The sequence below is a fragment of the Colossoma macropomum genome, unplaced genomic scaffold (assembly GCF_904425465.1).
Source record: "Colossoma macropomum unplaced genomic scaffold, Colossoma_macropomum, whole genome shotgun sequence".
Lineage (NCBI taxonomy): Eukaryota > Metazoa > Chordata > Actinopteri > Characiformes > Serrasalmidae > Colossoma > Colossoma macropomum.
In genome coordinates this window covers 35,388,158-35,402,832 of record NW_023494791.1, presented here as the reverse complement: position 1 = coordinate 35,402,832, position 14,675 = coordinate 35,388,158, and the positions used below count along the sequence as shown (strand labels likewise).

General features: G+C 41.5%; 1 protein-coding gene across 4 annotated transcripts in view; it reads right to left on the bottom strand.

Moving 5' to 3' along the window:
* znf827 (zinc finger protein 827) overlaps positions 1–14,675 on the bottom strand; it is a 116,131-nt gene that overhangs the window by 29,670 nt on the left and 71,786 nt on the right. For all 4 annotated transcript variants that reach the window (XM_036574929.1, XM_036574932.1, XM_036574931.1 and 1 more), the window contains exons 6-8: positions 11,919–12,158; positions 8,830–8,884; positions 7,947–8,050 (exon numbers count right to left, since the gene is read on the bottom strand). In XM_036574929.1, the coding sequence (XP_036430822.1) occupies positions 7,947–8,050; positions 8,830–8,884; positions 11,919–12,158 (399 nt within the window). The remainder of the gene's footprint in view (positions 1–7,946; positions 8,051–8,829; positions 8,885–11,918; positions 12,159–14,675) is intronic.

Sequence of the window (14,675 nt, the reverse complement as noted above, 5' to 3'; positions counted from 1 at the left end):
CAAGTCATTTTAGAAAATTATATGCTTCTAACTTTGTGGCAACAGTTTGGGGAAGACCCTTTCCTGCGCATGACTATGCCCCGGTGCACAAAGTGAGGTCTATAAAGACATGGTTTGGCGTGTTTGGTGTGGAGGAACTGCAGCGGCCTCCACAGAGCCCAAACCTCAACACTTTTGGGATGAACTGGAATGTTGATCACGAGCCAGGACTTCTCATGCTACATCAGTGTCTGACCTCACAAATGCTCTTATGACTGAATATGCACAAATTCCCGCAGACACACTCCAAAATCTTTTGGAAAGCCTTCCTAGAAGAGCGGAGGCTGTTATATTAATACCCATGGATTTTGAATGGGATGTTCCACAACTCATATATATATTTGATGGTCATTTGTCCACATACTTTTGGCCATATAGTCCACATGTAGATACAAATATCGAACATATATAAATATATATATGTATACATGACCCCAAAAAATAAAATACATACAAACGTGTGTGTGTGTGTGTGTGTGTGTGTTTGTGTGTGTATGAGAGTGTGTCCCCTTGGACTCGCGGTTCCACATAAACAAGTCCATTTTTCCAAAGGCTGTCTTGTGAAGTGCAGGCTGCAGGATTGATGGGGGCAGGGAGGGGAAAGGAGAGAGTGCAGTATGGGAGTAGTAGCAGTTTTTGGCATATTTGAGAATATTTAATGGTGGCCATTAAAGAGCAGATGCACTGGCCTTGGACACTGGACCTGAAGGACGTCTCACTGGACTGCTCACTTCCACTCAGAACCCAACCCAAACAAGACCAACGACCAGCAGGCCCAAAGCGGCTCTAAAAACCAACTGTGTGGAGCAGGGGATTATATTAAGGAGGGAATTCAGGTCGAGGTTGAAGTCTCCCACTTCAGACCTCATTCTTCAATGCACAGTTAGTGATAAGCTAGTAGAAAACAGTCGGGAAGCTGTAAACCTGGCCTTGCGATGCCTGTATCTGCCTGTACAAGGTTTATGGAATCACTGCGGACAAAAGGAAGCGGATTCAATAACCATGCTGAATCTAAACTGAGGTCACTCAGTCTGCACTCTTAAAAATAAATAATGCCCAAAAGGGTTCTTTGGAGCGATGGCATGAAACAGTGGTCACCAGCTCTCCTTCTGGAAATTCACTCTCCTGCAGAGTTTAGTTCCAACCTGTATGCAACGTGCTGTCCCCTCTTACCCAACACCTAATACACCCGATCCATATAATGAAGGACTTCTGAAGAAGTTACCTCGCTTAGAGCATGTGTGTTAGACTGTGGATGGAACTTAACTCTGCAGGAAGGTAGATCTCCAGGACCACTGCCACAGGAGAACCACTTTTGGTTCCCAACAGAATCTTTCAATGCTCTTTAAAGAATTTTTGTAAACGTGTTTTTCAGCTGTGTAAGTGTAAAAAACATTTGTAAAGAGAAAAGAACTAAAGATTCTATAACAATGAGCGGGCCGACATCATAGAAAACCATTTTTTTTAATCCCCCATAGAAACCCCCTTTTTTAAAATAACAGTTTCATTTAATATATAAACACTGTTAAAGTTCCGAACCATACTGTTTATTCCCCAGTTCATATAGTCCATGTATGGAAACTAAGCTGCAAAAACAGCCTTTTTTGAATTCATGGCTTGTATTATGTCACAAAAAAACAATGCATTTACATATATCTGCCTATTCTCCCTACAGCAGTTTAGCCCCACCCACTCACACTGATGTTATAAAGTGTTTCAGCCTATTTTTGAATAAGATACAATACAGCGCAGCCAATCAGAACAGAGGTCATTTACACATATCACTCTTAAAGGCACAGTAGGTAGCGCTGCCGCCTCACAGCAAGAAGAGTCTGGGTTCGGTTCCCCTACCGGGCGACCAGGCCAAAGACGTGCAGTCAGGCCAATTGGACACGCTGAAAGTGTGTTCGGTACATAAACCCAAACAAATGTTATAAAAAACATGTTTGCACAGCAACAGTTGTGCGTCCAGCCTGTCCAGATGTTTCTGCTAATTTATCTATTTATCAGTTATAAAAAAGGATTAGTATAACTGTCTTATTCTGAGGCAACAGAAAATAGGTAGATATTCGGTGAGTTCAGTGCTACACAGCAACACTTTAATTAAGCAAGACAGCATATTATCAACTCGTGTGAAAAAGATCTGTGACCTCGCTCAACCTCTCCCACTCACCTCCACGTTTTAGAACATCAGAGGACGAATTAACATTAACACATGTATTTACAGTCCTGTGCCGCAGCAGATGAACTGGTCTTAAATATCAGATTGGTTTAGAAATACCACCTAATTAAATAACTACTTCAGCACACAATGGCATGACTATGCAGTGTGTGTGTAATCTCTCCAGCCCATCTGCACCCCCCACCCCACCTCTTAGTGTCATTAGCTGAGCATTAATTACAGCTGCAGTAGGTGTTTGCCCTCCACTCTAGTGTGTGACTCTGAAAGTTGGATTGGGTGCTGAATCAGTGGAGTCACCCAAGAAGCCCACGGTGCCACTGGCTGACTCACAGCCAATAAGATCCTGTGCCTGTGACTCAGTGGCTGTGTGATGCGGCGGCTGCTCTGACAGGCTGCTCCACCACGATATGGAGTGTGAGGACCACTGAGGGAGGGATCACAACTTCCCACAATGTACCAAAGGTCTGTATGCTGTGGTGCATACTGGGTGCCAGGCAGTGCCTCTCGGACTGTCCTCAGTCTGGTGGCTGGGTGATATGGCCACAAATCATATTTTTACATATCATTTGATATCAGTAATTGCCAGTTTTGAGACCCCTTTGCTTGATGAAGAGAGAAAGGACTGGGAGGAAGGACTGAGGACTGGGATGGAAATTGGAACTTTAATGAATGCTCATCACTCTTGGCACAACCATGTGTCATGTATCAGTGACAAGCTTAATTCCTGTGGAACTTAACTAGAAATATGTCTATTTTTGTGTAGTACACATCTGAGGCCTATTCTTAAAAAAAGTTTACTTGAAAATCAGCATTCATCTACATTTAGAACCAAAAATCTCAGCTTTTAGAATAGTGACATTCAAGAAACATGGACCATATTCATAACTAACCCTATCCTGAAGGATAATACAGGAGTAATTCCTAAATATTTTGCTCATAGCTGGATTTAGGTTAGATTTTGAACTACAAAAACACTTTCTAACAATAGTGTAATAGTGTTTTTTACAAAAAAATACATCTAAGAATATCAGTAATGAACTAGCAAAAACTCCCTGCAACAGTGTAAAAATGTACTCTATTCACCTGCACTGTTTCATCTTCATTCTTACATCACTGCTCTTCAGCTCTGATTTTTTAACTATTCAAACACATCAGCTGCCTTTTACATTGTGGGAAGATTTAATGCCAAATGGATCAACAGAAATGGCCAAACATTACTTGAAATATTGTTACATTAAATTTAGGATAGTTTTTACTTTTCCTTAGGCTCAAGTTCACATCTGAATAATATTTTGAATACTGGAGAAAACAAAAGACTTTTTCTAGCTGATTTAAGACTACCAGACCAACTTCATGCAGCCAAGGTCATGTGAACCTTTTTTTGTCCCAAACCTCTTTTGTTCAGACATGATTTCTTCAAAATTTCATCAGTTAAAATACCAAGCTAACTGTCCTGCTGGTGTGAGAGTGAACGGCTAGACTTCATCTCCCTCCTTGTCTAGCGAGCAAAGGGTCCACAATTAGGCCCAATCCCATTTTACCCCTTGCCCCTACCACTCAGCCCTTAGCCCTCCATTCTGCATGTTCACGTCTAGGGCTAGGGTGTCCCGATTTTTGTTGAGATAGAGGGGTAGGGCGAAGTGTTAGGGCTACATGGCCCTTCAAACAGAGTTATTTTTCAGAGGCAAACTCCAAACAGAGTGTTATGAGAAAATAAGAAAAATCGCAAAGATGGCTGTGCAGGAAACCCACAACTGTATTTTCTCAGTTAGGAAATTACAATACCGTATTATCCTGTATTATCTTAGTTTAATGTCATTTCAATGTATTATGCTCCTTTTCTTCATAACAAGCATAAACAATCGCTAATAGTATGCTAATGTCTCGGTAGCTAGCTAGTAAAATTTCTTGTTCCACCTTAAATAGTCCTGCAGTCCCGATGCCTGAAACACCAGAATGTAATTGCTGCTCCATTTAAGGTGGAACTGGAAAATTCAAAGAAGCTGGCAAATAGCTTCATGTCACGAAGAATTAGGGGTGGGCGATAATAAATAATTGTCGCATCCTGCCTCTTTGAAAGCATATAATGCCCAAAATTTATCTAAAGACCAGCAGTGAGGTTACTGAACTTTACCCTCCTCTGCTGTCACTGCAGACTGGCAGGGTCTCCTACAGAGCACCGCTAGTAGCCTGTTAATGAAGTAATGTTCTTTGTATTTGAGGGTCCCATTTCGTAGAGGAAGACTTCAACCACTATCCCTTAGAACTCAGTTCCAAGAGGCAAGGTGACACTCGAAAACAAGGGGTAGGGGTAAAAATAAGAAACGGGATTGGGCCTCAATGTAGAAGTCAAAAATAGTTCAAGCCTTTGCTGTTAATACCAGAGGATAAGAACAGCGTATTCATTTTCTTAAAAATACCTGTTTGAATCTGATAATTATTGTTATTGTTTTATCACCCAGGCCTGGGCATTTCACTCTCTTCTTCTCCCTCTCTCTTTCGTCTCCTTCCTCTCTCTCTCTCTCTCTCTCTCTCTCTCTCTCTCCCCCTCCCTCCCTCCCTGACTGCTGGTACTAGTTGCTGAGCTCATGAGCTTCTTAAAAGGTTCATGTTCAGCAGATGAAAAACTTTAAGAGCTAGCTGTTCCCGAGTTTTGGGTCAAAAGGTGAGTTTGAGGTTGTGGGTTTGAAAAGGTCACGACCCCGCTGGCCCAGCCTGGTTACCAGAGGCTCTAAAGTGTGTGTATTAGGTCCTCAAGTGCTTAATGATTTAATTGGTATTATTAGAGACAGAGAGGAGAGAGGAGACAGCCCTGACACTCATGGATAAGTCTGACCCATGGCAAGAGGCAGGGACACACACACACACACACACACAAAAGCTTCACACACACACACACACCCACGCACACACATTTACAGAGCTATGGCGCAAAAGCGACACACACACAGGCAAAAATATATACCGCTACGACTGAACAAAACAAACTATGGATCGTTTTTAAATATGGATTGTGTGGTTATGTGAAAATAAAACAAAGTCTGAAAGAGTTCTTTGTCTTGACTGTGGAGTGGGAGTTACTGCCCACACCAGGTCACAAAAGGTGTTAAACATTTAGAAAAGAAAACGACAAGGAAAGAGAGAGAGTGAACGGCAGACTGGGGTCATGGCCACTAGAACGTCAGTTGTGTACACTGTGTGCGTGTGCGTTTCTGCGTGTGTGCGTGCACGCATGCATGTGTGTGTGTGTGTTCAGCAAATTAACTTTCAGGGCACCCTGGACATGAAAAACCCAATCATTTTTTCATTAACTGGTGTAAGGAAGCGGGCCAGGCTGGCACACACTAATTACCCTCCGCCAGAGGGGCCAGGAGAGGGGAGCAGAGAGCAGCAGCTGCCCAGTGCTGAGGCCTCCAGGCTGGGTGAATATGAGCACAGGGCCTGCTGGAGCCTGGCAGCGGACAGGGGAGTTCACACCGAAGCGTGGGAATCTGCATAGGTCAAAAGCGGTGGGCAGCCGGTTGCAGCACCCTATACATCAGCCCAAATAAGCAGCTTAAAGACTAGATCTAAACCAGACCTATACCAGCCTTGCCCTTGTCTGGCAGGATAGCACTGTTTTCACTAGTTTTTAATCTATTAGCTTTATACACACATATTACAGTCATAGGCAAATTCTGGGCACCCCTGGTCAAATCCCATGTTTTACTGATTGATTTTCAAAGTGAAAAAAAGTTAACACATTCACTACAAACAACAAACTTAAATATGGCATTTTTTCTGCAAGTTTTAGGTTAGGTGTGGGAATCTTTAGGTACCTCACGATTCGATACGATTCAGAGGGCTGCGATGCGATTATAAAACGATTATCGATGCATCTCGATGCATCTTTTTTCTCTATACAGGATTTCTATCTTCCTACTGTCTGAGGACTTGGTAGTTTTAAAGCAAAGTATGTAATGATCCATAATGTAAATGCATTATGGATCATTACAAATACTTTGCTTTACATATCTAAAATATCTTTTATTAATAAATCAAATGGAAGTGATGTGGCAAGTGAACTAGAAGGCTCTCATTCAGAGACGCTGCTGCCACTCATCTGCGATAAAATGCACTGTTACCCTGAAATAAGGTACAGCCGTGTCCACGCAGCGCGTTACAGCTGGTTTTCGTCTCGTTGTAGAGAGAGAGTGTGTGTGTGTGTGGGGGGTATTTTCGAGACTGGACGCTGAATCTTGGCTCCCAAGTGTGCAGCATAGCGTGAAAGCCCTGGTTCTCAACGACTGAGAACAGACAGCAGACAGCAGGTCACATAGCACCCAAGTCTGGATTCGCCAGTAGCGAACGACAAAACAGAGATTAAGACGAACATTTGGAGGACTATTCGCATTTATAAGCAGCGCGGTTGGTTAAATCTGCAATGAGAGAGTGTCTTTCTCTAAAAAGTTGTGAAATTGAACTCGCTTCTCTTTCGTATTTTCCCGTTCCACCTTAAATGGTGCAGCAGTTACATTCGGCGCCTAAGGCAGAATTTAAGGTGGAACGGGAAAATTAGAACGAGAAGCTGGAGAATGAAAAGCGACTTCAGCCTCGTAAAACAGCCGAACGATGAGAGACATTTTACAAGAAACTCTTCTAGTTTTGAAGAAAAGTTTTCTGGCGGAGATGGAAGGAAAGCGGCTATAGCTGAAGCTTAAAGCAGAGCGAAGTAAATCTGCGCTCTCGGGAGCCGGACGGATTTCTCGCTCATCCAGCAGTGTTTTTGTTATGTGCCGCCACAGACTGTCCGGGCGCTGCACTTACCCACTTCCAGTTCTGCCTTTTGCACTCCGTCAACACTGCGTTATAAATTAAATATTTAGAAAATCGATTTTTGACATTTATGAATCGATTCAGAATCGTTCACGTCAGCATCGCGATGCATCTAAGAATCGAGTTTTTCCCGCACCCCTAATAATGGTACAAATATGTTAAATTCAGCAAATACACAGTAACTGTGCATAAAATGTGCAGAAGTGTTCTTTGCAGAGGATGATTTTTTTATTCCTTATTTTATTTTACATTTCAACAAAACATCATTTGACCAGAGGTGTTTAAATTATGTGCATGTGACTGTATCATTGCTGCTGGGACAAAATCTTTTCTCCGTTTTTGTCATTTTTAATTTTTAAACGATTTGAAAATGCTGGCTGCCCATTGTGTCAAACTTTTTAATGACATACAGATCAATAAAAATGGTCGAAAATTACTGACTAAAATGTCATTACATTACCTTCCAATAAAAGTGGACATGCACCGATATGGGGATTCTAGGTCAGTGTCGGTTTTCCATTATTTTTCATGTACATATATTGATTCCAGTATATAAACATTTATAATGTAGACACTGGGACTAAACCCACCTGGATTAGCATTACAGAGAAATCATAGAGGGTTTAAAGTGCAGAAAAAGAAATAAATGCGAAGACATAAAAATACAACATCAAATATGAGCCTGAAATATTGGTCAAATATAAAACTCCATCCAATCCTACGATGCGCTTCCGATATCATTGTGCATCCCTAAACTAACTAAAAGTTAAGAACGTTTTTCCTTTCCTTCTGTAAAGTTGCCATTTTGGAGATAGAAGGTTTGTTCCAGTGACGATTTCACTGTATTATTATGTGAGTACTTGCTTAGGCCTCCTGTGTGGGGAGAGAGAGCAGGAGGGTGGGGCTTTACCTTGCTGGTGGGCGGCTCTGGCAGACGAGCTGGCCTCAGCTGGGGAAGAGCTCTTTGAGCGTGTGCTGAAGGGCGATTGTCTAAAGCGGTCGTCCAGGTAAGGGCTGAAAGAAGATAGCACAATTAAATAGCGGTGCACAATATATTGATGGCTGAAATATTACTTGCCTTTAAATAGTACATTTTAGTGATTTTTTTAACAGTCTGATACTTTAATTAGTGACAAGAACAGCTGATAAGTTGGCACCCCATTTTTCCACATCACTGCCATACCAATAAGAGTCTTTGGGCAAGTATCCTAATGAAATATTTCCTTCCCACTGTATGCTGCCCTGAATAAGAGTACCTGCTAAATACACAAATCATGGATGGTAAAATAAATCAGTGATTCAACTTTGGAGTTTTGGAGTTTTGACTTCCACTCACTGCTCTTCACGTATGAATTACAATGATAAAAAGGAAAGCATCGGCTTCAGTTTTCTCAGTTAGCCAACAGCATGTTCATTATTATCATTTATTATTTATATAGTTGTGTGCAAAAGTTTGCAGTCAATACACATGTTCTGTTGATTTTCTAAGTGAAAATAATGTAACACATCCTCTACGGCAGACTGGCATTTTCTGCAACATCGGCGGACGATTTCTATTTATTTGCCGGGTTTAACATATCAGAAAAAAATGGAAACATATAGAATGTGCCATAATCTTTGCACAGGCCACATTTCATGTGTTATTGTGTGTATATATATATATATATATATATATATATATATATATATATATATATATATAATTATTAATACATTATAAATACTCTTAGCCCAGAAATATCCATCCCTACGGTTAACTACAGTGGCAGAAATGGCAAATGGCAGCAGCTCACCTGTTAATGCCGAACGATGTGCTGTCTTTGTTTTCGTTAGCTTTGCTTACTTTTTCTGTAAGAGAAAAATACACGGGGTTGCAGAGGTTAAGCTTGTGTGGGTTTTTTTTAACACTGTACAAATAACAGACACAAAGCTATTTTAATAAAGCAGACATTTTTCATTCAAACCCAGAGCAAACAGGCCATTAGACAGCGATGGTCCAAAGTTCACTAAAAACATGAGCAAAATTAGCTGAGCGTGTTTAGCAGAACCTAAAGCGCTTCCAGCACAAATGTTCTGTATCTGCGGAACAGAGGGGATCTCCCTCCCCCCCATCCCCCCCCCCATTTTTCCTGGAGGGGTGCTGGTAATGACCCTGAATCTCTAGGTGGCACTTCCTAAGCCCCCTCTCTCCGACACCCTCTCTGTCACATGACTTACAGACGACGGAAGGGCTCTCTGGGTTGCCATGACGATGCCGCCAGAGATGTAGAGAAAGACAGGGGGAGAAAGGGACAGTGGGAGCTATAGAGGGAAAGAAAGAGAGAGATAGCGGCGAGAGAGAGAGAGAGAGAGAGAGAGAGAGTGGGAGAGAGAGATGTTGGAGAGAGAGAGAAAGAGAGAGAGAGAGAGAGATGGTAGAGAGAGTGAGAGAGAGAAACAGCAGGATAAGAAAGAGAGAGGGAGAGAGAGAGAGAGAGAGAGAGAGAGAGAGAGACATACGCAGAGAAAGAATTTGTGACCAAGTGTGTTTGAGCCAGAATGTTTGAGAACAAGACAAATAGATATACACACACACACACAGACACACACTTCACAGATTTGAGTTGGATCGTGTGAATAGGGTGAGCGTGTGTGTGTGTGTGTGTGTGTGTGTGTGTGAGTGTGTGTGTGTTGTGGAAGTGGTGGTGGAGGATTTCTCTCTAAAGCTTCAGAGGTGCTACATGGCATTTAAACAGAGAGCCGTAACTGGCAAAGCAAGTGCTGGGGGCAGCTTTGCCTCTGCTAATCCTCTCTGTGCTCTTGACTGAAAAGCCCAATCCTGCCATCATTTAACACCACAAACATCCTCTCCTCCTGCAGCCTTGCGGCGCAACAGCCAGGCTGAGGAGCAGAAGAAAGCCCACGGCTCGCTGCCGCGGAGGCCGTACACTAAATAAACAGCCCTGGAGAGCGCTGTACTCCACATGAGGCCGAGAGATATACGCCCTCCATTTCTTCTGTTTCAAGCTCTCAGGGCCACTCTAGAAAGGCCCAATCAGAGACAAGTGCCTACATAGTCTTAGCCTCAGAGGCTCCATCACAGAGGTACATGGGCTATCTGATATATCGGTGTATTCAGATGGTCTGTTTCCACTCGTGAATTTACCTGAGTTTACCACAATAAAGTTGCTCTCGTCTGACAAAGTTGTAAATACATGTGGTGAAGTTTCGTATTACCAGATTCTACAAGCTGTGATGTATAATATGGTTTGATACCACGTCAACACAGTAGACCAAGCTAGCAAATAATGCACCAGTGGCACTTCATTTTCAGTATAAAAATGTTCACAAACCGTTGTAACATTAAGTGAGCAACCAAAAATAAATACCAGTAAGCAACACAAATGTACATATGTATATGTACACATTTACATATATGGCTATGTAAAATTAGTCAATTATTCATATTATTAGTAATAACACAACTTTGAGTGTTCTTTTGCTTTTACACAACAATTCTGCAACATAAATAGTAAAAATTAAAGCAAAGCCACAAAGATAACATCATACATACTCTGATATCAGCAAACTCCTTCTGCCAAAAAAAGCAGCATCCTTTTGTGTTACGAACAGTGCGTAACGTGAATTTTATGTCCAAAAACAATCAAACCTACATTTTCTTACTCCTGAAAGACAAACAAACAAACTACAATCATCTACAATCCATTGCTATATGTCACTGAATGTAATGTTTCAATTGGTTTGGATGTTAATTTCACGAGATTGAGGAGAGAAAGTCGAATATCTAACAAAATGTCTAACACAAACCCAACTTTACTGCAGTGTCATGGATACAGCCATAAAACCGCCTTAAAAGTTCAGCTCAGCTTTTTTTGTTACCTTAGTACTTGCCAGATTAACCTGAAGGTTGTCTTGTTCCAGTCAGTCTGTAAAGCATTTCACGGCCCATCTTGTTTGCCAAACTGTATTCTATTCGTTTCTAGCTTATTTAGTTTTGTAGTTGTTCCAGTGTAAATTACAATAGAAATGTGCTTTAGTTAGATGCAAAGCAGTTGTTACTTAAGCTGGGCCTACACTAGACAACTTCTAAAAAACTTCTAAAACAGCTTTTGAAAACGGAGAGCGTCACACACTTAGCGTCCGTTTGAACAGAATTTCTTGTTATTTTGTCACGAGGACCTGCACACTAGATGATAAGGTAAAACGAGGATCTCCCCCATTACCATGTGACACAAAGTTAACTGGATCGGACATCAAAGCTGGAGAAATATTTTACTATGAACTGGCTGCTGACGTGAAATTGTTAATTGTTTGAACTCAACAAGCAGCTCCTCTGTCTCAGCGGTCTGCTGCTCATGCGGCGGAGCATGCACTTGTCACCTTTTTTCCTCTCCCCTTGCTCTCTCATTAGCTGTTGCCTGAATCACTCATTCAATTACATCACTGACCACCTCACACTCAGGAACGTTTTATGTCAGAAAAAAATGTTCCATGGCCTCCTATCATTTCAGAGCTCAACTGCAGGGCTAAAGATCGACTCGTTTTTTCTCTTAATCCACTAAATCATCTGTGCCGTCATTCACTTCCGATCGAGCTCCCAACCTGGAAAATCGCTTCAGATTGTAAAAATTTGTCAGAACGGGCAAATCGGGGTTAAGATTGGGATCAATTTATATCTATATCTATACAGCATATCAGCACACGATAACATGTACAAGTTGCTGATGAACATCTGGTAGTAATCACTACAGTGATTTGTAGTTGCTCATTTTTCCTGTCAAACAGCCCCTTCCTATCAAAGCCAGTGGGTCGGAGCAACATAGAGACAAAAACTATCAGACTTTGGTGATAGCCAGAAGTCTGGCTTTGCGAGATCACTCACCAGACAGTTTGAAGAGCAGCTCAGAGGCCATTTTAACCGATATGTCCTGGGAGAAGAGGTCCTTTTGGGGGCGGGGCAGAGGCTCTGGGAGTCCAGCCATTGGCTCTTTCTTCTCACATGCCCCTAAAGTGCTGAAGCCTAACAGATGAGAGGGGGGAGGGGCCACTTCAGAGGGTGGGTCCACTTCCATGGGCTCCGCCTTCACCGTCACTTTCTGCAGACAGGTGTCCTTATTGTTCTCTGGAAAGGGTCAATCAGACAAAAAGAGCATACTAAGTCATCTGTCTATGGGATACTATGAAATATTTCAGCACTGCTGTATTCAGAAGGACTGTATTCATTTCAACTCTAAAAGTTCACAATGAAAATCAATTAAAAGTCGGTGGATCTGCCTTAGCATCACCCCTGTCCCCCACCCTCTGTCAGATCTTCCAAGAGAAACTTTTAAAGTCATCCTCCTGAATTTGTAATTGTTTTTTTGTATTTCTAAAATGTGTCAAATGAACTGCACTAAGCTGCATAGTGTGAACTGATAGTGGTCCACAAAGCTAAAATCAAGTGCATATTATCCACAGGCCAAATCCACACCAGGCCTCCGCTGAGTCATGGAGTTGCTGAGTCTGAGTGCTGATGTGATTATTAAACGACACAGATAGAGAAGAGCTACTTTTTACCAAATTCTTACTAGATGTGTTGTATGCATAATTTGGCTAAAAAAGCAACTCCAGTGTGGAAATCTGTCTGGAAATGAGTCAAAACCGACTTTGCAGAGGAAGAAACTGGAGGTGGTCGTCTTCCTTCTCTGAAAAGAAATGTTCCTACTGTGATTCTGGAGAAAGCAGACAATGATGTTCAATTATCTTGTCTCTTCTTATAGGATATCAAATATAAATTCTGCTCAGCTGCTTAACCATGTAATTATGCATGTTAGTGTTGGGTCAGCATACAGAAAGTCATATAACAGACTGTGCGCCTGTGTGTGAGCATCACAGACAGCCAAGAAGCTAGAGTGGAGGGACGTGCCCAGCCTGGTCATCTCAAAACCCAGAAGAAGATTCGACTTGAAGGGAAATCAAATTTAAATTAAATCGACCATATTTTCCTTCGTGTGGAGGCAACTGTGTGACGATTTAGGCATGCAGTTGGTATGATGCTAATTAGTCGGCATTAACCTTCATTACTTGTTAGCTACATTATCCTCATAGCTCCAGTATAAAACTACAAAAGCAAACTTTGTGCCTTGGCTGATCGACTGCATCTGTGGTAAGAGTAAAATAATATATTTGTTTTTTGGCCAAACCATTACTTTAAGCAAAGAGAAGAAGAAAAGAGATGGCAAAGCCATAAAGAGACAAACAGCGCAGACAGCAGTGAGCTCCTACGGTTCAGCGAGCGTCTTAATGAAAACCAGTGGCTTGACCGTCCTGATATCGGAAAATAAAGAAGCTTGTGGTAGCTCTAAGAAGAGGAGAGAGAGATGGAAAAAAGAGACCCTTCCAGAATTCTTCATAGCGTGTTGCAACCTTTCCCTGCCCCTTCTTATCAGATCGGTTCAAAAAGTTAGACAAATAGCGAGCTATAAATAGCAGGATGGTAGATGGCATCTGTGGCTCTGAGGTAAGCAGTCCTGACCAATGGAGCAGGGGGCCCCTGTACATGCATGTGTTTGTTCATTTTTACACATTTTCGATATACAATCTATACAGAGAAAAACAGGGCTAACCTACAGGGCCAAAAAGAGGAGATTTGTATAAAAGCTTTATAAACTTAAAGAATGACACCACTTGTTTTTGGTGACTGAGTTTAAGACTGGGGTTACGTTCAGAGAACATATGAAGAGTTCATTTGCAAAAACATATCTCCTCTTTAATGTATTTTCATAGATTATGTTTTTTTTATTGTGCATTCCAGGTAATATCAAACAAAACTGCAGTTGGGATGTTTTAATTAAGTAAAAATGTCTCAACAAAATACAGGTAACTATTGACCTTAATTGAAAATTTGCTTTTGTATTTATGTTTTGTTCTTGGGCAAAAACAGATGACTGCAATAGTCAATTCAGGTTTCAGAGTTAAACAAAGCAATATAATGGATACAAGTTTCTTTTAAGTGCAATACTTCAATTCAATAACTGCAAGTATATCTACTCTGGATATATTAAACATCCATAAGATCAGAACTTGGAAAATCCTATGGCTGAATCTCAAATGGTTCACTGTTCCCTACATAGTGCACTATGTGAGTTAGGAAATTTTGGCTTTTACACTCAAACATTGCACTTTACGTCCAGTATGAATTGTGCACACATGGCTGAAACTAAAGTGGTACTCTGTTAGACAGACTGTGCTCTGTTTAGATGCAGTAGCCATTATTTGAAGACCTGTGTCCTGCACTTTGAAGGGAGAAGGGAGCCATGTGAGATTCTGCCTAAGCAGTGCCGCGTCACCTGACTCGAATACTGTGCGCTGAATGGCTGAACACATTTATCGGGTTCTGCTCAAGAACAGCACTGGCGCTTGACTGTTTCTGCTATAAAAAGTGGACTTGCAGTGCTCGGACAATGGACAATAACGGCTTTTGTGACAAAATGTATTTAGGGGTCAGAATGTGTTATAAGCGTTAAGAATAACTCACGACTGTCAGCTTGTTTTTTAAAGGATGGCGTTTACTGTTTTTTGCAAAGGAACTCTTCATATATTCATATATATTAATAAAATATTCTTAACTTTGAAATGGATATCAAAGTAACAAGATTTC